The sequence below is a fragment of the Halichoeres trimaculatus genome, unplaced genomic scaffold, assembly GCF_033239565.1.
Source record: "Halichoeres trimaculatus isolate MK-OKI-2021-1 unplaced genomic scaffold, fHalTri1.1 fHalTri1_scaffold_18, whole genome shotgun sequence".
In the NCBI taxonomy this organism is placed as follows: domain Eukaryota; kingdom Metazoa; phylum Chordata; class Actinopteri; order Labriformes; family Labridae; genus Halichoeres; species Halichoeres trimaculatus.
In genome coordinates, this window is record NW_027437196.1 from 8,826,734 (window position 1) to 8,852,943 (window position 26,210).

General features: G+C 42.9%; 2 protein-coding genes across 12 annotated transcripts in view; one reads left to right on the top strand and one right to left on the bottom strand.

Annotated features, from left to right (window-relative positions):
- The window catches only part of kif9 (kinesin family member 9), a 32,074-nt gene extending 13,222 nt beyond the window's left edge, over positions 1-18,852 (top strand). For both annotated transcript variants that reach the window (XM_074693925.1, XM_074693926.1), the window contains exon 21: positions 18,716-18,852. The gene's annotated coding sequence lies outside the window, so the exon portion shown is untranslated. The remainder of the gene's footprint in view (positions 1-18,715) is intronic.
- Positions 1-26,210, bottom strand: part of scrib (scribble planar cell polarity protein) — an 85,330-nt gene that overhangs the window by 4,971 nt on the left and 54,149 nt on the right. For 2 of the 10 annotated variants that reach the window (XM_074693917.1, XM_074693914.1), the window contains 25 exons: positions 26,106-26,183; positions 25,707-26,024; positions 24,612-24,692; positions 21,414-21,656; positions 19,550-19,660; positions 19,285-19,461; positions 19,085-19,201; positions 18,738-18,926; positions 17,273-17,392; positions 16,603-16,659; positions 16,091-16,147; positions 13,501-13,581; positions 9,164-9,235; positions 7,488-7,541; positions 7,001-7,123; positions 6,252-6,362; positions 5,818-5,868; positions 4,148-4,307; positions 3,843-4,062; positions 3,677-3,766; positions 3,413-3,595; positions 2,865-3,008; positions 2,214-2,353; positions 2,074-2,111; positions 1,579-1,653 (listed from right to left, as the gene is read on the bottom strand). In XM_074693917.1, coding sequence (XP_074550018.1) covers positions 1,579-1,653; positions 2,074-2,111; positions 2,214-2,353; positions 2,865-3,008; positions 3,413-3,595; positions 3,677-3,766; positions 3,843-4,062; positions 4,148-4,307; positions 5,818-5,868; positions 6,252-6,362; positions 7,001-7,123; positions 7,488-7,541; positions 9,164-9,235; positions 13,501-13,581; positions 16,091-16,147; positions 16,603-16,659; positions 17,273-17,392; positions 18,738-18,926; positions 19,085-19,201; positions 19,285-19,461; positions 19,550-19,660; positions 21,414-21,656; positions 24,612-24,692; positions 25,707-26,024; positions 26,106-26,183 — 3,090 coding nt within the window. The remainder of the gene's footprint in view (positions 1-1,578; positions 1,654-2,073; positions 2,112-2,213; positions 2,354-2,864; positions 3,009-3,412; positions 3,596-3,676; positions 3,767-3,842; positions 4,063-4,147; positions 4,308-5,817; positions 5,869-6,251; positions 6,363-7,000; positions 7,124-7,487; positions 7,542-9,163; positions 9,236-13,500; positions 13,582-16,090; positions 16,148-16,602; positions 16,660-17,272; positions 17,393-18,737; positions 18,927-19,084; positions 19,202-19,284; positions 19,462-19,549; positions 19,661-21,413; positions 21,657-24,611; positions 24,693-25,706; positions 26,025-26,105; positions 26,184-26,210) is intronic. The other 8 variants (XM_074693916.1, XM_074693915.1, XM_074693919.1 and 5 more) reach the window with 8 other exon arrangements.

Genomic DNA, 26,210 nt, shown 5'->3' on the forward strand with positions numbered 1-26,210 from the left:
CTATTTTTGTTTCCTCTTCTTCCCATTCATCATATGTTTTTTTTGGTCCAAAAATGTTGAAATTGACTTCAAAATCCATATTTCAGCGCTCTTGTGTTATCCTCACCCCTTGAAATGTGTGTGATGCGTTGCTATGGTAACGCGCACAGCGGAGTGATACAATGATTTAACTTGACATTGGAATTCTCACTGACCATGGTATAATATTGATTAATCATGGCTACTGTAGTCAGGGGGCATCGCCGAAGTAACAGTGGTAAGAACTGGTAAAAAGGAATTCTGGTAAGTGCTAACGTTAGCTCACAGGCTGGCCTGGGCTTCTTCTCTTGTTTATTGTCAGAACAATACAGCGCCCCCCAAAGCTCTGGCACATGAACTGATCTCTGGAAACGGCTTTTGTGGACGGCAGACACAGCTTCGTCTTTACAGCGCACTTTTTTTGAAAATGGTACAGAAAATAGTTGGATAGGAAAATGTGCGGCTCCGTGTGGATGTAGCCTGAGTTTGACTGACTTATCTGACTGTTTTGTTGACATTCCCTTCTGCCCAGCTCCATATAGTGGATGCATAACGCAACCCCAGCCACTACTGTAGCTCCTATTCTATGCGCCCATATATGAAAACAGTTTTCAAATAGGCTATTCATTGAAGGTGTGCCTTATACTCCGAAGCGCCTTATAGTACGGAAAATACGGTATATGGATTCCACACTTTTGTTACCCTTGGTTTGCAGATGACAGTGGTTCCTAAGTCTCCTGTATGACTACAGTCTTTGTGGTGAACATGCTGATGGCAACATCTGTGCATTGTAGAAGTCTGAAATGTATCGTAACACTTAAAGTAGCATCAGTTCAGTTACATACACCAAAAAGAGAACAAACTCAGGTCAATGTGCACCAAACCACACAAGATCCCACTGTGACAGGAGTGCAGACTGACAGTAACAAAGACGACCATAAATACTCGCCCACCCTACAAAATGAAAGACCACTTCAAGGCAAGCACTGCTCACTCAGGCACCTCCAGGATTCCCCTGCTTCCCCCCTTCAAAGTGAAGACTTCTACTACTCAAGCCTACACTGACTCTCTAACCTGATGACAGGAAAGGAAATCAGAGGTTTTAAAAAGGAAGTCCTGGGGGACATATTTACAGTCTGTGTGATATGAAACTCATGCGTGGCTCAGACAGCTGATGGACGTGAGAGTGGATGAGATGTTTTCCCCCGGAACCAATTCTGGTTAGTGGGATCAAAAATCTGTTGGCATTAGTGCTGAAAGATGACTGGGTGAATGGTTACTGCTTGAAATGCTTTTTAGTCGTGAGTTGTCAGGAAGGGGAACAAGGACAAGAAGGCAGAATGTGAGGAAGACCCAGAGGGAGGCTGATTTAAGCTGTCAGTCATTACAAGTAGAAGAGCAGGAAATTCTGATCAATCACAGAGCCACAACCTCGACTTTACACACACTGATGCCTCTTGATTAAGTGACAAACGAAAAACTAGAGTGGGGAGTCAGCAGGAGAAGCCAGGGGTGATGGGGGGAGGCCGGAGCCCCTGGAGCTCAGCATGCAGCCAGTACCTGGATGTCGTATACGGGTTTGGAAGAAGGAATGGCAGCAAACTGTCGGTAGTCAAACTTCTTTGACGACAGGGACTAGGAGGATAGGAATGAGCAGAGGTCAAGGGAGGAGAGGGAAAAAGAAGAGGAAAGAGGGACAAAGTAAAAGAAAAAGGAGGTTGGAGAAGTCAAAGAGGTGAAAAGGATGAGAGAAGACTAATGGATGATTCAAACAGCCGGCTGAGGCTGATCGGCTGGAGTGACAATGAGCAAGATGGTGGATTAATGCCAATGTGTTTGAAGCAGATCTAGATTCATCCCTTTCCAGTCCTATTGTTGCTTTTCACCGTAGACTCCTGAAATTAAACTGCAGTCCCTGTTACAGCTAAGTTCAGATATTTGATGAGTCACCCTCAGTAAGTCTCCAGAAGACACGATCAAATGTTTACAACTTCAAAACGGCCAGTGGAAAATCTGATCATCAAAAACAGGCCAAGTAATACAGGTCGTGCTTACCAGCCTGCCTGGAGAGGTTAGTCCTCGGGGGCTGAGCTCTGAAACAGAAAAAGTAAAGTTAAAAAAGAAGTAGGTTGAGAAAAACTATCACTATTTGGATTATAAGCAAGCAAAGTCCTGAGTTAACAGCTGCGTCCTACCTTCCATAGGTGTTGGAGAAGGTGTTGGGACAGGCGAGGGGGACTCCGTCAGCTGGTCTAGCGTCCCACGTTTCTTTCCGTCACGAGACTTGGCGATGACCATCTGAGCTTTCAGTGCATCCTGCTCCAGAGACTTCATTCTATGAGGGAAACAAAGACTCTCCGATAAGTATGCAGCAAAACAAGACAAGAAATACCAGAAGAAAAGTGAACAGGGCGCACACACCCCTAAAATGTGGGTGTTGCTGTCACTACTTATTCTGGAGGCTCCTTGTCCTGGTTTGCTGTGTTTCAATTTCACTTTCTCAATAAGAGGCATTCCAGGAAAAGGACCACCTCACCCTCAACTCACTAACTGCTTGCAAACTTACCGCTAAATATGTGTTAGTACTATCAAATAAAGAGAACAGCAAGAGGCAAATGAAAGGAGTGCAGAAGAAAAGAAAAAAGAGAAGGAGGGACGAGGAAAAGCAGAGACGTGCAGAAGCAAAACAGCACTGGAAAGGCAGCGAAGCACCGTCACAGCGTGGCTGTGAGGACTTCTTTCGACCTTTCCAAACTCAGCCTTGAGCAAAAGTACCCCAAAGCACCCCAGCACACCCCCACGATGCCGTGCGTCTGGCCCTGGTGGCTGAGGGCCGAGGAGCAGACCTGAGCTGGGAGGCGGCAGAGGAGGAGGAAGAGGGGGGTTGGGGAGGCTCGGCTGTGCCCTGAGACGCCCTCACTCTGGCCTGGTAGAGCCTCTTAGCAAGGTCCTGCTCATACTGCTTAACATCCTCCTCTAGGCCGTACGGCCTGTGTGCCACGAGGCCAGGGAGGGGAGGGGAAGGAGAGGATGGAGGGGAGACCAGGATGAAGGAGGGAAATGATGAAGAAAAGGAGAGAAAGGCATACAGAGAGAAAAAGAGAAGACAACCAAAGAATGGAAGGTAAAAGACACATCTAAAACGCCAGGAATAAGAAGACTCAAAGTTTAGACAAGAAAATATAGAGAAGAGAGGAGACAAGCTAACACAGAGAACACCGTGTCACAGCAGAATGATCTGTGAACCAATGCTTGGATTGGTTGGTCAAAAGATCCCTGAACCCTTCAGTTGGCTCATACATCAAACCTGGTGTTCATCCACACTCTGATTCTACTGATGTGCTGGAAATAGTCCGTGAAACAAAAGGTTGTTGGCCCTAAACGTCATCTTTACCTTGCTGCTCTCCACATGGCTCTTTTCTCAGCCTCCAGAGCTCGCTTCTCAGCAGGGGACAGGTCCTTGTCAGGGGCCACGGCAAGTTCAGGACTCTGCATTCGGAGCCTCTCTTGATGTCTGCGTTCTGCTTTGGCTGTGCGGATCGGAGCAGCGGACTCTCCTGGGTACACTGGAATCAAACTGAAAAGATGAAGAAGAAGCAGCAGTGAGTACAGTGATGAAAACAGGAGATGATGCTCAGATGTTGATCAGTGTAATCACCCCGTCATGGAGTTGGGCCTTTGGTCATGCCTGAAGCCATCTTCCAGTGAATTCCTCTGAGAGTCTCCTTTACCGTCGACAGATGATGGCCTACAACAAGAAAAACAGTTAGCTGAAGAAGCTAAGAAGAATATATTTGAAGCAGAAATAATGACGAACTTCTCACCCTGAGCTGCCGCAGTAGCTCGGTGGCGTGATGTTATAACACGGTGGTGTGGAGCAGTGCTGGGATGGGCTGGAAACCGGCTCCACCTTATACTCCACTCCATCCAGCAACACTTTCCCAGAAGCCTTCATGTGTGCCATCTGCCTTGCCAGGTCCTCTTCCTCATCCTCCTCTTCTTCATCCAGTAGATACTCTCTTGCCCGCTGCTCAAACTTCCTCTCTGAATTAAGAAGAAGGGATAGGTTTGTAAATTTAAGACAGACTTTTAAGTGTTACTGATAAAGGAAGCTTGGAGACAAACAAACCTTCTTCCTCCCTCATCTTCTTCAGGTCATCCTCTCCAACAAGAGAGACTCGAGGTTTGGGTTTTTCTGGCGTCTGCTGCTTCACGTCAATCTCGAAATACTTCTGTCTGTCCCTGAATGAGCGCTGCTCAGGGCTGTTCTTACCGCTTGGAGAGGGACTCTATGAAACAAAGAGCAAAAGACAAAAATGTTGTTCCTTTCCATTCAATTTTCAAAGTGCACCAGAGGAACCTGCAGGGTTTATTATGGAAGATCAGAACATAAGGGCTGGAGTTGACCCATTTGCCAAAAGGAGCCAAGGAGCAAAAGACACAAGAGGAAAATCAAGACTAACTGACAAAGGAGAAGTGAAGAGAACCCAGCACCACAAAGCTGATTAAACATGAATTAGCTATCAGTCTTATTGACAGATTAAACATTGGTCTCCCAGAGTCCAGGAGCAGTGAAACCGCCACCGTCAAGCCGAGCACACCACAGCCCAGAACACAGAACTGCTGCTGTAGATGTGGCGGAGTCGGTGGATACCTGCAGCTCCATGCTCGGCCTGGAGAAGCGAGGCACTGCGGCCAGGCTCATATACTCCTGACGTGGGGAGGGCTTGCCAGTCGGACTCTGACCAGCTCTTTCCTGACCATCTATGTCATCATCAAACACCTCGTTGTTCAGCTCAGGCTGAAAAGGCCACAGAGGTCGTCACGAGACTGTTAGAAAATATCATTGGCTCTTTGCCTTTTACTCTGAGTATGCTTGGTACGTCAAGTGCATTACCGCCACTGACAGTGTTACCAGCACTACTACAATACCACAGTGCAAAATAATGGCCTGTTACAGCTACAGTGAAGTAACAAGAAAGAAATGCTGGTGACTTTGTCTCGTCACTTCTCAGTGTCAAGCTGTTTATTGACTTTTATTAAACTTTAAATTAGGGCTGCAGCTATCGAATAATTTAGTATTCAAGTATTCTACTGAAAATCCCATCGATTAATCAAGTAATCGGATAAAATACATTTTTGTTTAGTTAAAGAGCAGTTATTTTTCAAATGAAAATTTTTCTCTTAAAGAAATATAATTTTCTGATACAGCATGTCAATAAGAGCACTTGCTTTGGTAGCTCCAAGATTTGTAAACACACTTTGACACATTTTTTGTGCCTTGTACATCTCATCAAATGTTGCGGACCCAAATGGCACCTGTTTCGTAGAATGACCCATTAGTCTCCAAACTCCAGAAAAGAAGCTAGATTTGTTGCTAGCTGCTATTTTGTATAAGAGGTAGCTTGAGGGGTCTGAAAACTCTCTAAATATGACCTCAGCTCTATTTGAAATACCATTCTTTGATCTTTTTTAAAATTAAACGATTCCTCGAGGCGGAGAAAATTACTTGAGTATTTTTTGTAATCGAGTACCTCGAATCATTCGAGGAATCATTTCAACTCTACTTTAAATCAATACTCTAGTAGCCGTTTGGCGATCAGCTTTACTTCTGCTTTTCAAAACTGAAAACCTCAACTCAGATCAAACAAACATACTAAGCACTACATTCATAAGTTGTATAAGATGGTTTTGAAAACAGCCAATGTTTTTGACCCCCTCCTTTTTTTAAACATTTTCTTCCATTTAGTGGAAAAAAAACAAAAGGCTGTGCTATTAATATTTCTGGTGTAGACTCACCTCTGGAGAAGGCTGCTTCAGGTGGAAATTGTTCCTCACACCGTACAGATCCTGAAGAGAGAGAGGATGAACAGAAAGTTGTTGGACTGAAGTAAACTCAGACTGAAGACAAACTGAGGTACAGAGCAGGCAGACTGGTAAGCAGCTGGGATATAAAACGTACGAAAAGAGGGAAGTGATTCCATATTAGTACACGAGCCACACATGGATGAATGAACGAGTCAAGACTGAACAGCAGAATGACAGATGATGCCGCAAAACCGATGATGAACGCATTCCACACGTCACAGCACGTCACAAGACTCCCGACAGGGTGCAGGCTCCGTATTGGACAGCCTGCTCCAGTCAGGAGGGGGCAGGGGGCGAGACCATCCAATCAGCACAGCATGCTTTCTGTTGTTGTGACCCGGTGGAGCCCGGGCAGCATGGCCTACCTGCGGCGGCTCCAGCACTGCCAGTGAGCGAGGCACGGCGGCAAACGCCTTGTATGCCTGCTTGACATTCATGGGGAACTCGTCGGGCGAAGTGGGGGAGGGGGCGCGAGGCTGCAGGGGGTAGTTTGGAGGGGTTGGGAGGGGGGTTATGGAGAGAAATGGGGTAGGATCATATGGAGGAGGAGCCAAGGGGAGGAAGAGGACGGACAGACAGAGACATGAAGGAGAGGGTAGACTATGAAAAAAACCAGCAGAGTTGAAGAAGACTGTGGAGGAGAACAGGTGAAGAGCATGGCGGCTGGTTTCATGTGACAGAGGAGGGGAATATGCAGAGAAAAACACGCAGTAGGGCCTGGAAAGTCCAAAGCCATGAGAGATTTTCCTGAATGAGCTCCTGTGTGAAACCAGGAAGGTGCGATTTGAAGCAGTGCTCCTCATTTTTTCACTTATCCGACTATACTGCTTGTGAAAGTAAAATTAGTGGAACAGTTTAGAAAACTGTAAATAAAAGGAGTCATATTTGACTATTTTTGAAGCCCTTGATGCTGAGTTGGCAGGTGCTGTACCTGGACTCAGCTACCCTGAAATACAAGTCTTCCTTTCTTTGGTTTCAAGCCTCTTTAGAGGCCAAAATCATTTTGATCTTAATCTGAAAAGCCGTGAGACAGCGCTTCGGTGTTTGGAAGCTGAGGTGGCACAGAGCTGAGAGTGGAGAGAAAACAGCACTATGTGGTGGTGAGGGGTCTTACAGAGGTCTGGGAGTTGAAGGGGGAGGGGCCATGCTGGAAGGGGTTTGGACTGTGGCTGTCCGGAGTGACGGGAGAGGTACTTGGCCGCACACGCCCAACTGGCTGGATGGCACCTGGTCGCGTCTGAAGGGAAGAAGATGTTAATGTGAGATCAGTGAAATGATTTTTGAGTAGAACTTTAATCCGTAGTAAACTAAATTAAAGTGATCACAGTAAAAAAAGGCGACAAACTTTGCAACGAATGACAACTAAAAATGAATGAGAGTCAATGGAGGACGACAGCTGCACTGTTTCAAAAGCTCAGTTTTAACAAAGAAAGCTACTCTTGAATACATAATCTTAATCGCCAACAGAAAATCCTCTTAAAAGTTTTAGTTAACAAGTAAAATGCCAGGAAATCTGACTACACACTCTATCAGTCTGTCTGAAGACCTATTGGCTCAGCTTGTTGTAAACATATATTCAAACTCTGTTAATTCAAACTCACTGATGATGGTGTTTCATCCCTGGGAGTGGGAGTGGAGGTGTAATGAATGTTTGCCTGGAAACAAAAAAATTGTTTAACAAAATAAAAAAGATGCATGGATTGTAACATACAAAGACAGTATTTATACTGTTGGAGCTTTTTTAGGATGATGCCAGGCCAAAATGTCACACTAAATCCCCGTTTCCACCAAGTGGTCTCGTATGGATCAGTACAGTTTGGGTCCTGTTTGAGTTTCCACAGCTAACTATGCCTCCCTTGTTAGGCAGGATGTAAGCTTGACGCCGACAGCTGCGTCAGCGTGTGGTATCAACGAATGGCATGATACCACAGCAGCGCAACACAGTGTAACCCACTAAATCCACTGAATTAGAAAGACGCAACACAGTAAACAAGGAGCAACGAGGGACGACATCTAACAATATGCCATTCTCTAAACAAAAAGAAAGTTATCTTCAAAAAGTCGACTGGAGATCTAAGCAACAACAAGGGTTATGTGTTGTTCTTTGTCACCACTGTCACAAAGGAAGTGACGATTCTTTCGACCAATGAACATACTGCAGTGTATCTAGCTCCACCTTCTGGGGTCTGATCAGTATGTATGGCCCCCCAACAGAAGGTTACCAAAAAGTGGGATAGTACAGATCAGTTATTTAGGGACCTGCTCCACTTTAGTCAAAGGAAACACCACAAACTGTGTACTGTACCGACACAAACTGAATTGGACAACTTGGTGGAAATGGGGCTCAATAAACAATGCAACACTAGTGAAATCACCAGCAGGGCGTCACATTTTTCCAAGCCATCTCAATTCCTCTTAAGAAGTTAGATATCTTGTTTGTACAAAGCTAATAATATTGCTTAAAGAGGGGGTTTTGTGCTCTTCTAAAGTTTTATAATGTAACTCTGGTACCCTCGTATAGTTGCTTTGCGTGATTTACACCAATTTTTCCTCACTGTTTTGGAAATGCTTTATTTTAGCTACTGTATCTTTAAGGCTCCAGAAAACCTCCTTCGTTCCAATTGGCCCCCTGGAGGCCTGTCAGGGGCAGAGCTTCACGTTTGAGGTCTTGTGCAATGATGTTAAGATCTTGTGCTATTTTTTTAGAACAGACCATTTTTGAGCGGTTTACAGACAGATTCAAGGATTTCTGCAACATATCATTGTATAGCATCTGAAAATCTGCAAGTTTTAAAATGAATTAGCCTAAAGCATAGTACCCCCTCTTTAAGGACAGGTAACATTTTATCCTGATCCTGCTTTGAGAGAATGAGAAGCCACAGCCTGTCAGTATAAATGCTGAGAAGCAATTGTCCCACATCCAGTCTTTGTAAGGCAAAGCATAAGTCATGAACTGGCCATGGAGAAGTCACATGCTTTTCAGACAAGACCTGTAGCTCATTGGTAAGGTTTCTTAGAGCAGCAGGCACATGTGCTACATTTCTTTTGAATCCAGGCCAGAGCAGAGTGCCACGAGACCCACTTACAAAGCGAGTCTCCCTGCCTGTGCACAGGGAGCTGTTGGAAGAGTGGAGGCTGGGCTACAGGTGGGAGAAGAAGTCGGAACTGTCAATGGCAAGACATGTCTTCTATAGAGAGGAGGAAATGACTCATGGATAAGGAGAAAACAAAAAAAAAAAAAGATGGAAGGAGAGGAGTGGGTGATGAGGCTGCTCACCGGTTGAATTGTGGGAGAGTACGGTGCTTCCCTGATTGGGCTGTCTGTCCGGGTGAAATCGGAGGAAGGTGCCTGGGAAAAGAAACATCAAAACAGTTAACAACATGCACCTGTTGCAAAAAAAACAATGTGGCAGCAAATGACAAGAAAATAATCATTTGTTAGTCTTGCAGAGGATTTGTTGTCCAGTGAATTTAACCAACTACAAGCTCTTGCACGTAAACATGCACTTTTCTGTGCAGGTCGTGGGTCCATGACTGTTGGCCTCCCTCGCAGCTGTTGAGACTGGCATTCCTGTCAATCCGGACGATGTTCTGACTGCACGCCTAAATACCTCACGAGGGGCTCCAGGCTCCATGCTCACAGCAAAAACATGCACCAGTTCAGAATGATGTACAACCAACTGTAACTTTAGCACACTGCACAGCCAAAACATGTTAACCACAGTGCAGGAATTTCAAGGTTTACCAAGTCCAAAATTTATACCAATCATCTCTACCACTTTCTTTGCCCCCAAATTGAGGTCTCTTAGGTCTCTCTAACCTGCAATAAAAGATAATTCTTGATGTGCCAAATTAATTTTTAACACGATTAGCAACCAGTTAGCAAAGCTGTTAGTGGACCACTTTTTGAAGATAAAAGCAAAATATTTATGGTTTTGATTATCATCAATACTTGACAGCAAATTTTGATGATAATTCATTGCTTTGAGTCAGATTCTACAGGATTCTTCTCCAAATCTCGACCCAATATGCGATCCATTTCAGTCCCCCAAGTGAGCGAAACACACTGTGCATTAACACACCATGCTGCCTCCAAACCACACATAGCTAGCCGGGCTTGCCTTGCTGAACAACCACGGCTGCAGCTGGCCTTGCCTCCCGTATCCAACGGGAGGCCCCGACAGGATCTGCTCTCCAGGCGGACGACCCTTTCCTTTCCGATTCGCTACCAAGAACGGATTCTCTTTGAAGCATATCGGCTGAGAGTCCACCAGACATTCTTCTTCGTCTTCTGCTAAACATGTGGAGGAACTGATGGTTGTTGAGGAGCCTGCGCTGTCGGATGTGGTAGTTCCATTTGTTGAGAACTGAGATCCATGATGGATATCATGATCTGCGTTCAGACTTGGGGAGGACTTGAGGTCCATGTGAGGATTTGTTGGTTGAACTAAGCTGAAGCCCAAAGGCTCCAAAGGGACTCCATACTGAGCCTGAAGGGGGGCCTCCATGGGAGCAGTCAGACTTATAGAGGTAGAGAACTGGACAAGGAAGAGTGGGACAAAGAGTGACTCACAAAGACAGGAAAGGCTGCATCACACAAAGGAAGTGAAAGGTTCGAAAGTAAAATTTAAGAGAATGCAAGCTGAAAGTTTGCATCCCAAATAAATCTAGGAAGCATGAGTAAAACTTTTAAGCTTCAGAAATGAATAGTCAATATTTTTTTAAAGTATTTTTGCTTGAAATGTCTGTCCCCAAAAATTAAGGAATCCAAGTACATCTTTGAAGGATGAAGTGTTTAACCAGGCCACAGGCTGTAAAATTCAGAGACAGCTTTCAGTAAATAAAAAAAGAGACAACAAATAAGACATGGAAGAGGAATTCCCCTCTCTTTTAAGTGCTTCTTGAAATAGACACACGAGTCTACAGCTGCTACAAACAGTTCCTCCCATCGCCTAATCTTTCCTGAAGCCTTGAAGATAAATGTTTCAGCCTCATCATTCATGACATGTTGGCTGCTGCAGTGTGCTAACGGACACATTACAGCTCCCCAGGCTCTTGGGTCTCTTCCTGAAATAAACACATTATCAGTTCAGGAAGATATTCTGGCTCCAGATAACTTTCAGCGACTACTGTACAGAGCACAGAGGACAGGTGATGTCACTGACCCGGCCCACGCAGAGAAACCTGATACTGTAACTGAAGCTGTGGAAGTGTCGTGTTTTTACACACTGAGAAACACCTCCTTAGAGATCCTCACATCCACCCAGATAACTAATAGATGTGACCCTGATTATTAAAATAGCCACCCTAAGAATACAACACGCATTGTGAGGCAGTAATGCGTCTCTACATGCTGACTATAAGAGTCTGTGGTGGGATGAGGGTCACTGGGATGGAATGTGAACGAGTGCCCTTTTGGCTCTGACACAGACTGTGAGGGACAGCTGGGGAGTGAGAGGCTGATGCGGCTCTATGAGCATGCCGAGGGGCTGAGGCGGCCATGCAGGGAAAAAACTGTGAGTCTGAGAAACTAGGAACAGAAGTTTTTTTTAACCATACACTTTTACAAAAGACTGTTATTTACTAGGGGTTAATCAATGGACAGACTTGGGTTATTTTTCCAGTTTAACATCCTTTTCATTAAACTATTTACTTCTTGGTGTCAAACAACTAATGCTGTTTCTTCATGATAGACTTTACTCTGGTTATACCAACAAAAATGTGTGTGATATTTTGGCCTTTTATGCCTTTGTTCAGAGAGGACAGGACAGAGGATAGATCAGGAAACAGAGTAGGGATGAGGAGTGACACGCAGGAAAGGGGTAGATCTGGATCGGCAGCTCAGAGTCTAACCTCATACAGCATACAAGCTAGCCGTTCAGCTTTTCTGACGCCAAATATCTGTCATTTCAAATAAAAGTTCAAGGGCAGATTGCAATTCGTAGATTTCAGGGAAAGACTTTGTCAGGAGGGTTTGGTATCAAGAGATGGTTTCTGTTTGGAACCATAAGAAATCTCAAAGATTCATAAAATCAATAGAGCATTTTAGTTTTACTTGTCAGCCTCTGACTGAAAATTATCATTGCAGACCACAATGAGTCTATTAAGTTTTTTTTAAAACTTTTTTCAAATATACATATTTATTCTAATATGATTTATTATATTCTCTTTCAAGAGACATTCTTGAAACATTATTTTTTTCAAGAAAGGGTGATGATTAATGAAACCAGAAGAAAAGTCATTCTCACAGTTGAAAGTTTTCTTAGGGGAGGCAAACTTTTCTTTCTGTAGTGTTGATGATTTTTTTTTTACTTTCCAAAAATTGATAAGACTGAAACAATACCAAATGTATTTGTCAGAAAAACGGTGCAACATAAAAATTGAAAGTTATGACTTTATAGGCCAAGGCTCCCTGTTTGACGCACATCATACTCTAATCGGTTATCTCAAGATTTCTCAATTCAACATTTTAAAGTTAAACAAACAGAATTGTTTGTGAGAAAACATTTCTCTTCTTACTTTATCTTTCTAGGTAGTTATTAAGAAGCCACTGCAGTTTGAGAGACCACGTGTGCTGGAGCAGCAAATCTGACCCTAACACCGCGGGCACTAACAGCTGCTCATGAAATGTGGGTTAAGTATTCTCAGACAATCTAACCAGCCACTGAATTACAAGTAGGGCACAACAACCGAATCGGGATCCGTCTTTTTGAAACTTAGACAACTTTCATTCAACGCTGAATCATTTAACCTGAACCAAATGATCCCAAATAGACTAAAAAAATTACAACTCCAAATTTTTGCAAGTGAAAAATGATCACATGAAGCAGAGACAGATAAATACAAAATGAAGACAAAATGAAGGAAGTAGAAGACAAAGGCACTACCTTTAGGATGGTACCAGAACAGAGCTGTGTCCACACGAACTTACTCCTCTGAGCGTTTTAAGGACTCAAACTGAAACACTTGTTGCCCCTCTCAGATCATTCCCTCCCTCTCCTTCTAGCACCCCACCCACTACAGAGGCTCCATCCAATTCAAAGCCAGATGCAGGTTTGAAATACCGCTGAGGATAGGCTGTTTGATAGCGTGCAGCTGTCCCCTTCCCCCCTCTTCCAGCTTTTTCACACACTCACACTTTCTTTTTTTTTTTTTTTCCCTCCATGGGAGCAGAAAGTGTTGGGCTTCTTCCAGAATTTGACTCTTCCTTGTTCTGTTTTGAATTTCTAGTCTTGATTGGATCCTCTTTCAAACTTCTTGATCAGTGTTCTTCATGTCTTCCGTCCAATTCGTTCGTATGTTCGACAAATTACATCACACTGACTCAACATGTCGTATGGGTTTGGCCTTGGAGCCTCCATCTGAGGTGTTGACTTCGAGGTTATGCACATGCACGGAGGTCGACATTCCTGCTCCTGGAGGGCCAACTGTTGGACTCTGGGTCACTCAGTTTCCCAGGATATGAACACAAGGGATTCCAAAAGATCTATTCTGAGCTCTGAAGGCCATTTCCAACATAGTGCAACTTACACCTTAAGTGGACTGTACTCTTTTTGAAAACCTGTGTCATGTAACAGGGTCATAGTGGTAGATTCAGAATCAAAAGCGTCTTACCCTGTTGACCTTCTGCAGGCTGGTGGTCGGCAGGGCAGCCAGGGTTTTGTAGTCAAGTTTTAGAGGTCCAGTGCCAATATTCTAGAGAGACATGAACAGAAAACAGAGGTGAGAAGAGGAATGGGCAAAACTTTGATGCTAATCAGACGGAGCGTATGTAGAGGGAATCATTTTTAGTTGAGGAAACTGTGTCCAAACTTTTAGTGAGCCTTTCCTTCATGTTGTTCTTTCCTTATACTTGGAAGTAGGGATGGACTGATTATTGGCTGGGTCGATTATCGGGCCGATATTTGGCATTTTGAAGCATATTGGTATTGGCCTTTTTTTTAACCAGAAGGCTGATAAGAAACAAATTCAAAACTACGTTGTTGCAGCTCTGATGCAGCCGCTCCGACTGTCTGCAATCACTACTCAGTCCCCAGCACTGTCCGACCCACAGTACCATCTGATTGGTTATGAGCAAAGCCATGGCTTGGGAAACAGCCAATTTGCAGCCTAGCTATTACAGTTATTGCAGTTACATTGGAATTTTGGAAAACTTTATTTACTGTACAAAACTTAGTTTAGCTATTTATTTTTTTAAGTTTTTATTCAAAGGGGACATATCATGCTTGTTTCTCCTTTTCACTATGCCAGACTAGGATGCCTGTAAAGCATTTCTGCCCTCAGTACAAGTCATTTAGTTCCTTCATTTCCCCACAATAGCGTTCTCAATATCCTCAGTTTAGGCCATTCTGAAGATCTCGTTGAAACACTCCGTTTCGAGAATGACCTCCAGTAACCTTGCAACGTCACAGCCTTTTGTGCTCTGATTGGTCGGTTCTATCAGAGGGGCGGAGGGGGTAGAGCCAGGGGGCGGTTTTTGCAGCATGGCAGTGTTTACAAAATCGCCATATTGGATGGAGCAGACCGAGCGAGTTTGCTGTTTGCCAAAACTTCACCATAAGGCATTGATAGCACTAATAAAATGGCAGAGTGTAGGATACGTCCTTTTGTATTGGACCCCGAGTCAGACCCGGACGGTTCTGCAGCTCAGGAGGAAGAAAATCCACCTCGACACAGATCATCTCAGGACGCTTCAGTGTGGTGAGTCAAACCGGTACTGTAACATGTATAGTTTATACGTTTATACTCGGCTCTTGGTGGGTGTATCCCTCGGTGGTGGTTGTGTGACTAACTGACTTCACAGAGGAGGAGCTGCTTTATCAGATTACTCCAATAAAAAGAAAGGATCCTCGTGTCGTCACAAAGGTCGAAATCTCGCAGCCAAATGTCAATGACCTATTTTCAGAGGCATCAAATCTCGTTCTAGGATATCAGAAAAAAAACAATATCTTATTTTATGAAAATTCAGGGGGTGAAAGGTCTTGTTTTCAAATTTATTACATCATATGTAAGTATGAAATCAGGGATCAGCATGATATGTCCCCTTTAACTTTGTAAAACATGATGCCAAGCCTGGGAGCTGTTTAATAAACTCATGCTTAAAGGTATTTGAATGCAGGTAAGTGTTTGAGTTTGTATTCAAATTTTGACACCAATATTTGCACTTTGACTGCAAATTAATATCGGCTTCAAATATTGGTTCTCGGCCTCCTTGGCTACAAATAATCAGTATTGGCCGGGAAAAACCCATATTGTTCTACCTCTACTTAAAAGGTAAGGTGATATCCTAGAAAATACTGCAATAAGCTGATTCAAGTATCAGCTTAGGACATCCTCAGGTTTAAGAGTAAGGTGTCAGACAATAGATGTTCAACATGAACGCCTGGCATTCAGTCACTTCGACATACACACAGACCCTTTTTTACTTCTGTTGGCAAGCATTTCAAAATAAAGTTCTTATGCGTCACCAAGCATTACCAAAATAAGGGTTTACAAAATAATTATATGACATTTCCAGACACAAAATGCATCTAAACTCTTTTTTTTTTTTTTGCTTAAAGCTGTTTAATCTTTGAAGTTTGACACACGTTATAGGTTTTTCTGGAGATCCAACACCTTACTTTGATACCTAGGGTTTTCTTAAATGGGGTTTTGGAAGGTTTTTCTGCTGCTGCAGAGGTCTTGACCACTCACCATGAATTAAAGTTGCTGTGCTATGTTTCTCATAAAAGTGACTCTTGTCACTTGAGTGAATTTAGAAAATAATCCCCCCAAAATGACAAAGTTTGTCTCTTTTTCTTTTCTCTGTTCTCCGGGGGAAAAAAGAATATCAAATGTTGAATCCTGATCTTAAAAAATAACAGAAGTGATACAGTGAGTTGTTGTTATTTTAAAGTATTTTCATATTAGAGAGAAGTCAAAGTGGCCTATCAAATACAAATATGAAAAGTTTTGTCCTTTTTTTACCCTTCCAATTAAATGTTGGGGCTTTTATTCTCACAACGCCAAACTTATAATCTTCCACCACCAAGATACTCTTTCTCACTGTTATCCTGCACCTACGAGTGTGACACAAAACTGATCTTTCTAAAAGAAAAAAATCCAAAACCATGAAAAGACAAGCCAACGATGAAAGAAATGCTACAATTCGGGAGAGGAAGTGTGTTTTTCGTGTCCCTCTCCACAGACTGTAAGGGAGTCTCACCTCAGTCTCCTCTTCTAGCAGGCGAGTTGCCTCCTCACGCTCCAAACGCATACGCTCCTTCACCAAGAAAGTCAGAGGAGGAGGAGGAAGAGAGTACACCCAACCACATTCAGCCACACAGTGATGCAATGAGAGGTTAGGATGGAGGAGTCACAGAGGAGGAAAGACGTGTTAGGGGGGTGAAGAGGAGGAAAAAAAGTGGGGGAGTGACGTGGAGATGATTGGATGATTTCGTATCACACCAAACACACCAAAGAGGAGAGGAGAGAGGAAACAGAAGGGAAAGAAAGGATAGTTTTCACACGTTAGAAAGTTTTCTATTCATTAGTTATGGGAGCAGAAAAAGCATGCAAGGTGGGACGGATCTGTGAACACTGTATCCACACTGTATCCACACAGGGGACGCTTCACTCAGCCCAAAACAAGATTCAACCTAAAGGCCCCGAACATTTAAGTCTCTTCCCTCCATGAAGCTTTCCCCAAACAGAAACAGATTTCACAGCTTCACTCACCACTTTCTCCATCTCTTCTCGCTCCCACTGTGACGTTTCCCTCACCATCTCAGACTCCTGAAGAAGAGATTTGATAAGCACTTAAAGCTCATCCTTTAACGCGCACACACGGCCTGCTGTGATAGGGGAATCGTACGGCACCAAAACTCAAAGTGAGTGTAGGAAAAACAGCAATCTAGCCGACCAACAAGCCCCCTGACATTCCTCTAGTGCGGGCAGTCTCCCAAAAGCTAATCTGGACAAAATAAACAACTGTGCTGGCGCTTTCTGTGTGCTGAAGTGAAAAGATGGGTATGTGTGGTGTTCATGGTTGGAGTGAGTCAAACTCGCTGTTGTTAAAAAAAATTCCACCTGCTGACACCAAACTGCTGTGGAAGCACAAAAACATCTCATTCATGTGTTGACGCGTTACCACATGATGAGCAGTTTGTGTTATCTGACGGTTTGATTCTGCCTCTTGTGCTTTATCCTGATTACAGAGTTTTATTGTTTAATGTCAGATTTAAAATGTTAGAGCCCAGCGATGGAAAAGAGAAAAGAGACGACAACTGAAAATCTGCAAAGAGCTGAAAACTCTCTGTTTCATCCTTTGTACTGCAACTCAAAATATTGAAAATAAATGAAACTTAAGTAAAATTTAAATGCAATCTGTCAACAATCTGTGTTGTACCTTCTGCATGATGTCGATCTCCTCCGGGCTCAGGTCTCGGTCTATCGAAGAGATGCTCTCCATACTGTTCTTACGTACAATGCCTGTAGCAAACGGGTTGGCAATGATACCAGGAGACGCCTGTAAATAGAACAAAATGGATGTTTGTTTTTTAAACACTGCATCAAAATCTCAACAAAGAAATTACTAAAGTCAAGTTAAAGTTTTTTTTATTTAACATTTAAAAACAACAGGATTTGACCAAAGTGCTGTAAAAGTTAAAAAACAGAGGCAGAAAGTAAATTGTGCGTTTAAAACAAAATAAATGAATAGACATAAATATAGAAAAAGTAAACTCTATATGGTAAAATATAGAATAATCATAACAAAAAAAATTGGTGGGGCGCAAATGGCCTAGCGGTTTGGTTGCGCAGTATGAGGTTTGGGTGGCCACCGCCCTCTGCTATCTAATCAAATGAAACAAAAAATACAATAAAACAAAATAACAAAACAAAAAAAAAAAATAACATCAACAGATAATAAGCTATTAAACTACAGATTTGGTTGTTGAGCCCTGTTTTTGGTAAACCCAATAAACAAGATAGCATAAATAGTGTAACTAGCCCTTTTTTTGCTTTGTACAGTCCCCTGTTTGTTAGGAGTGTTTCAACTGAGTCTCTTTTCAAGGATTAAAGTCCATCTTCCTCCAAACAAGTTCAAAAAGGTTTTTCCAAGTTTATCACCTCTGGTCAGGATGCAGCTGTGCACTGACTGAGAAGAGACGACTGGATCACGCCACGCTTCTACTGGCCTCACTTCACTACACTGGCTTCCTGACAGTTACAGAATCCGATTTAAGATGGTTTTGCTGGTTTTGAAGAGTTAATATGGGCTAGCATTATCATACCTGTCTGAGTGGTTTTTTTTTTTTACCAACATGCTCCAGCTAGAGCTCTGAGGTCAACACATTTTTAGATGTTGCAAAACCCAGGTTCAAAACCAGTAAAAAGGTTCAAAGCTCTAGCATTTTATACCTGTTAAGCTTGACATCTTCACTTTTTAATGTAAGGCAAGACTTAACTGATCTCCATTTAAACAAGTGAAAAAATACAGTTCAGTAAGGTAAGGATAAATATAAACTAAAGATGTTCACAGTGTGAGGCAGAAGTTACTTTTACAGATAAGTTACACTTGGCTATTATTGTTGTTTACTGTCTTTTAATGCTAACTTTTCAACCAAGATTTTTGTTTTTATATTGATATTGTCTTTTAAGCTGTACAGCCTTTTGGTCAAGTATGTTGTCTTTTTTTTAAAAAGGGCTACATAACTGAACTTTGCTTTGACAAAGCCAGTGTATCATTGACTAACATTTCAACCTACCCAAAGACACTAGTTTGATTTGTTCACGTTTCATATGAATTCATAATTTGTATGTATTATGTTAATTTCTCTTTTCTGTTTAGTCTGAATCCAGCGCCCTCTCACCTCCACAGCAGCCACCGTCCGAGGGTCAAAACCGTCGCACACCAGCATGCTCAGAGAGTCTCCCACAGCTCTGAGCACCCTCACCGCCTCAGTGTGCGTCATCCCCAGCAGGCTGTGGTTGTTCACCTCCAGGATGCGCATGCCCACCTGCAGTCGGCCGTCTCGTGCTGCTGCGCCGCTTGAACTCACCTGTTTGAAAATCAACCAATAAGATTCTGGTTTTTGATACAACTTTCTTACATGTTTCACTTTTTTCAAAAAGCAATCATTTCAAATAAAATGTTTCAATATTCTTTTGATATCAAAGTAATCAGCTAGAGTTGTTGTACATATGATGGTTTTAGGACCTTAGAGATGAAGATTCCTTCATCTGTCGGGTCAAAAGGATTCCCTGCGTGTCCCTTTGCTCCTCCTCGTATACTGATCCCAAGCTTCTCTCCAGGCTGCTTCTGGATCATTATTTCCTGAAACGCCACAAACACGGTTTGTCAGGCGTGGCGAGCTTAGCATGAAGGAGTGCACGTGCATGTTTGATTCTTTGTCTAACCTGCATCCCAGGTGGTGAGGGGTCCCTTCGTACTAACATACGGATCTCCTGCTTGTTGGAGAGCAAAGCTCGCACTGCTTCCTGGTGTGTGGCGTGACGCAGGTCGATAGAGTTCACTTCTAAGATCCGGTCCCCAACGCGGAGTCCGCTTTGGCATGCAAGGCCGTGAGGGATCACCTGATGATGAAACAGGCAGCGTTAAGTGACACATGATGAGACTTAGTGGATGCAAAAACAAAACTTGGCCAGTTGTGTGGCTTCATACCTTTGAGATGAACACCCCAGGCTCGTTGATGCCAAACGGATGGCTGGCGTGATCACTTCCTCCCACAATGCTCAGACCTAGAGGACCACCTGACTTCACCAGGACCACTTCCTGTTAGGATGAGAGGGAGAAAAGTTAAAGCCTGAAACCTAAAAAAAACATCAGGTCCCTAAACTTAGCACAAAAAGTACGGCAGTTTGTGTCAGATATATTTTTGTGTTGCAACGGTGCTTTTTGGCAATAAATGTCATACCACTGATAGGAATGGGAATTGATAAGATTTTGTCAATACCGATGCCCTTATCAATTCTGCTTATCGATCTTTCCTGTTGTGAATTTTCTTGGTACAAAAAGTAGCTTTATAGGTTTTCTGTGTCAACAACATTTGATTGAGTTTAAACTGTAAGTGAATAAAATGTAATTGGTCCCTGAGTCTGGATATTTCTGGGCATAATTATACAGAAACAGGCTAAAATTGCACACAATGTGACGTTGATGTACTGTTGTAATATATTAATAATTCAAGTAGGCCATCTAGTGTCTCAAAATGGTTATAGCAATAGTTTAAGGTTTTTGGAAGCTTTCCGTTGTTATGAAGTCAGCCATGAGCCTTTCAATTGCCTGTTTTTTTTTTGACATTTGAAATTCTCAGTATTTTTTTACAAAGAGTTGATGTGATATGTTTCTGTGATGAAAGTTAAAATTCTATTCTTAAGCTGAAGTTATACCGATGTATGCTAACTGCTAGCATATCAATGCAGTTTCCCATAAATGTTAGCTTCAAGCTTGTGCTATTTTGTTATTTTGGTAAATAAGGTGATTTATACCATTTTAAATGTACTGAATATGAATCTCCTTAGAGAGAGCAACGTACATTTCTTTATGAAGTCAGTTCTTCAGTAAAACTTCAAGCTGAAAACCCTAAATCAGAGTTTTCTTGGGAAACGTTATCTAAGATAGCTGCAGCAGACTAGTCGACATAAGGCCTGGCGGCTCCGGCACAATGTAAAGAATTGATAAGGAAATTGTTAAGCACAAAGGCCAACGACATCGACGGATTGAAACATTTCTTAAGGATTCTCAACAGGAACCGGTTTTCGATTCCCATCCCTGATCACAGGAGAGGTTGTTTATTTCCTTTAAAATGGTGCCATATTTGTGGGATGAGCAACATAGTCTGGTATTTGGGTTGTGCCCTTGAAAAAATTTGCCAAATAGCTTATTCTGCTTTACATATTGACTCTTGTTTTGACCTTCTGGTACCCCCAGGAGCTCAGTTGGTACCTGATGGTCTTGTTTGTTTCTTTAGACTTTAATTATCCAAACAGCCAAACAAGAGCCATAGCAAAATAAGCTGTTCAGCATTGGCAGAGAGTATTTGGCAAATTTTTATTTGCTATCCACAAACTCAGCTTTGCTGCTCATTCCACAAATACAGTGATATATGATTTATTGCCAAGAAGCAGTTACAACAAAGAAACAATCTACCAAACAAATTGTCAAACTTCTTGCGCTAACTTCAGATACAGTTGAGTCTACATTTTCTTCTAACCAACACAAATGACTCTACAGCATGCACGTGTATCTCTGTACATTACACTCTGTAAGATCACATTATTATCGCATCACGGACAACAGGGCTGATGTAGCCATCATTACCAGGCTATCATCTACACTACTACATTATTTAAATTCCATCAAGCCTTCATACCATGCACCATCTTCTCTGGAACTGGACAGCATTAAGGATGAAGCGAGGCCCAGATGAAAGACATTAACGCTAAATGGCTTAATGAGGCTTCTGCAGCATCGTCCAACAAACTTAAAAGCTATGAAACGTTTACAAAGTGCTGAAGTCGCTCACCTCGATGGGATACTCGTCCTCCATTTGGCCGAGGTGGTTGGCGTGAAGGCCGTCCTCCTCCTGGTCGGGTGAATCTGACGGCTCTGGAGGCGGAGGGGAGTGGGCTCGTGCCCGGGACTGACCTGGTGAGCCCCCTGGAGCTTTGGGGTCTCGCTCCACCAGGAGGGCGATGGTGGGGGAGGTGCCGGTAAGGAGCGCTACTGCCTGGTCATGCCTGGCCTCTGTCATGTCTACACCATTGATCTGGATCGACAAGTAAAACCAACCACGAGGGGAGTCAGCGCACCGAGACGCTCCCGATGACATGAGCAACGATGAAAAACAGAAACATGCTGGAAACGGCATGCTGCCATCACTTGTCCTCTATCTTACTGCAGAAACAGTCTGATTTTAAATCATGTGAGTGAGTCAAAGTGAGTTTTGTTATTTTAAAGAAGAAGCCGACACCTGGATAGAGCAACAGGAACAGGCAGAGGAAGAGAAGGAGCGGGTAACAGCGGGTCGCTGCAGGCAAATTAAGCTACTAGCAAGAGAAGCCATTTTTATCCACATGAGATAAAACTATCCTAAGCTAGCTTGTGATGCTATCTGTGCTATCTGTTCAACTTTTTATCACCCAGTTCTGCCTTTGTTTACTTAAAACACATGTGGAAGCTGGTTGTTTCCTCAAAATGTTTGATCTTAAGTCAACAAAGGCAAACAGAGGAGTCCTGTAACAATCTGGTTTGATCATTAGCTTCTGGGTTTTCGATTAGGGTTAAGCTTTCAAGCATGCACAACCTTCTTAACTGCCCTCTAGTCTAACGTGACAAGCAGAGGTCAGCACTGACCCGACAGTACCAGCTCTTACCACCGGCTGAGGTGCTGCCGAGCCCGCTGTGACGGTAACACCACGTCTACCATGACAGCAGGACGACACGCTCAGCCCACCCCAGCCCAACACCGAACCCACCACCAAGCAGGCAAGGAGATGCATTTAACGCATTTTAGTGAACATGCAGATGTGAGGAGGACAGCGAGAAAGGAAGCAGCATACAGATTGTGAAGCAGTAAGAGACTAGAAAAGAAGCTGCTGGAGGAGAAGAGGAGACTTGGAAATATAAGCAGAGAGGATAATTCAGGAAGGGCAGAGCAATCTCAGGACGGACAGAATCAACCATCATCAGTAAGTTTACAGTAAAAGTTTGTATTATGACAAAGTCTGACTATATACACGTGCAAGATCTACTTATATGCTGGAGAATGCATTTCTGATCTGAGCTTGGAGTGTGAGTGAAAGATAAACAAACATGTGGAGGTCATGCAGACACATGACATCAGTAAAACATACAGTTCAATGTCAAAAAGAGGTGTATTAGTCACTAGAGTGAGTCTATTAAAGGTGTTTTTCAACAATTCCTGGTAAAACATTCCCAGGAACTACATGGTTCTTGTGGCCTATTGTGTGTTTGTTTCTACAAAGGGCCGAAGATCAGAGTAGATTATGCAAATCAGGCCAGTGATATAAGAAGAAAGAGATAATAGTAATTGCAATGCACCTCCACACCACTAGGAGGCGATGATGATACACTGGCATCCTTCGTAGCACTATGTTAGCATGAAAAATATTCCGCTTTTCCTAGTTTGATTGTGCTTTAGGCTTTTTTGGCTAAAAGAAAAACCTTCCTAATTAACAACAGACTTTGCATCCTTTTCAAACATTTCTGAATTATCATTTTATAATTATCTAATGAGCACTTTTGGACACATATATGAATCTAATCCAGGAAGTATTCCCGAGCACGTCTGTGTTTCAACAGCTGCCCTTCCTAACTCCTTTCCTTTCGACTTTACCTTAACCCCGATGGAAAACGTCACAGGGTCAAGGAAAGGAGGGAGTAAGAGGAAAGGAAAGGAGAACTGCGATAAAAGAGAAATTCGACTTTGCACTTTGATGTCATATTTATGCAGCGACGGCTTCTTCTGACGTTGTAAGCTGTGACAAAGTACAACGTTCCGAAAAAGAGATCTGCAACAACCGCCCTTGAGATCTGCTTTACCTCACTGCAATGTTTTGTGACCTGTTAACATCAACAATAGGTGTTTTTGCTATGACCATGCATTGTCTTTTCACAGCTGTAAGGTTAGGGTAAATAATGTAAAATGTTTACATATTAAAACCTTAAGCCTGCTAATACTTGTTTATCTTTTTCAATTACACATTATCATTGAGAACGATTGTAAAATAATAAATTGTCTCTCTTTTATTGATTGTTTCATAGTAAACATTACTGAAGACCCCATTGTCCTGTCTTATAATTGGAAAGATTAACTTCATATATCAAGACAGATGAAAATATGGTAATTAGTATACATATATACAGTACATATACAACATTATGGGTAATTATGGAGAAAAGTAAATGCTTGAAAGTAACTGCCTTATAAATAATAACATGCAATTATTTATGTGTCCACCAATAAATTAAATGTTAAAGATAAGAACAGAAAGTTATCTTTGAAGCATATATTTTTCTTTATGCCTGCCCAAATGTTTACTCTGTATAAATACAAGTGACATATTTATAGACGTCAGCTGCCGCAATGCATTATGGGGCGTCCTTTCTCCTTTCCTTTCGTAAAGGATGGTCCAGTTTTTCCTAAGCTAAAGGAGCTAATAAAGGAAGCAACGACCTTCCTTTCCTTAACATTTGGTGAATTCGAACAGCCTTTATAATGGCCGATGCTGAAATACTTCCAGGTCATTTCTTCAGCAAGGAAGGTTCCTTACCAAAAAGGAGTTTTTGAACGCACCCTATTTCCCAGGAAAGTTCCTATGATTGAAAAACACCTCAAGTATCCATATTTGCAGCCAAAATTATGCTTGAGTTAGGAGTTAGTGTTAGTTTGAGCTTTAGTGTGCATGTCAAGACTTTAAAGTGTAGTGAAAAGTTTAAGCAAAGGTTCAAATAAAGTTTCATATGTCACAAAATAAACTAGATTGTTTTGAAAAAGGACATGAGGCTGCAAAGACACCCAGGCCCCCGACTATTGCTGAATGTGCTTTGAGATATCCAATTTTAATTTGTGTAATCTCCACTTGAAAAGGAAAAAAAAGATGCTTTGAGCCATGTAATCCTTAAAAAGGAACTCTGTTTTCATCATGTGGTGTGGTCTAGAGCTCCTATAGAGATGAAGGGCTGGATGTGTAACACTCACAGAGATGACTCTGTCGCCCACACGCAGTGTGCTGTCTCTGTGTGCTGCTCCACCTTCTGCGATGCGAGAGATGTAGATTCCCTAAAAAACAAAGAATAAACAATCAAAAATCATTAATCTACAGATTTATTTGTAGAGGAATTACACACATGCAACAGAAATGTTTCTTAAATTGTAACTAAAACAGATCTGTAAGCTGTAAAGTTACACCATAAATCTTCTTTGGTCTCCCTGGTGTTTGAGATCAGAGGGTCAGGGTCAGACGTAAAATGGTGCAAGAGGCTGCAAGCTGCTATAAATCAATCTTCTAAGTGTGAGCTGTCTAAAAAAAGGGCAACCAGTCAGGCTGTGTGTGGTTTTGCTAAATCTGTGCTCCTGTGCTCATTTCCTTTGGGATGATATGTTTTATGAAAATGTGAGCTGCAGCTGCTTTAAAGGTCACAGTGTGTCGTAAATATTAACAAAATACATGAATCAGAGTTAAACAGCAGCTCAGTGCTTGATAATCAAAACACACAGCAACATTTGTTTACCAAATATAACCTAGCTTAACTCATCACCTGCTCCAAACACACATACCAAACATGTAAACACACACAGGAGTGAAGTCCACAGCACCTCCTCCTTACATCAACCAACAACCAGCCAGGTCCCTGCGTCAGTTTCAAGCAGCTTTTGAGGCAAAGGTGAGACTTACAGTCGGACACGCCTGAATCTCAAGTTTATGAGTCCTTTCCTTTGTGGGCCCTGTGAGCGGCACGAGCTGCAAAGCAGTGGCCAGTAGCACTGGCCCAAATATGCGCCTCACCCCGTCCAATTACAGCGACTATCGGGTGTCAAGTCTGGCTATTCATATCTCCGTCGTCCCGGTGACGACTGTAAACGCTGCTGCTGGAATAGACGCTGTTAAAAGATGCTTTCTGCAAACTGTTTGTGAGCTAATCTCCTGTCTACAAGAGTGCATGGATAGCTGCACTGGAAATATATATTTTTTTTCATTAATGTAGGTTTTTACTGTCAGTGACTAAGGGAAATTTTCCTCTACTTCGCTCAAAAACTTTCCAGAAGGGAGAAAAGAGTGTTTCTTTGTCTAACCGTGTCTCCTGTGCGGTATGGCGTGGATCCTTTCCCCCCTGCGATGCTGAACCCCAGCCCCTTGTCGTTTCGTATCAGACATGTGGAAAGCCTCTGCAGAGGCCCGCTCGGCGTTGTCTCCAAATTAAAAGCGAGACCGCTGCTCCGCCTCTCCCTGGGGAAGTAGTCGTCCTCCGGCCTCAGCGGTGTTGTAGTGATGGCGTTCTCCGGCTCCACCATGCGCTCCCGCAGCACCGTCATTGACACAGCAGCACCTGAGCTACGGAGAGCCTCCACTGCGGTGTGATGCTCTGCCTCATGGAGGTCGACTCCGTTCACCTGAGAGGAACAGAAAGAGACAGTAACTCACCCATGTCATAAAAAATGTCACTGGAGACGAATAAACCATGAAGACTTTACCTCTAAGAGTTTGTCTCCCACTTTGACTCCTGCTCTGGCTGCAGGGCCCTCTTCAGACACTCTGGAGATAAAGATCCCCTGCGCACACACACATACAAAGACACT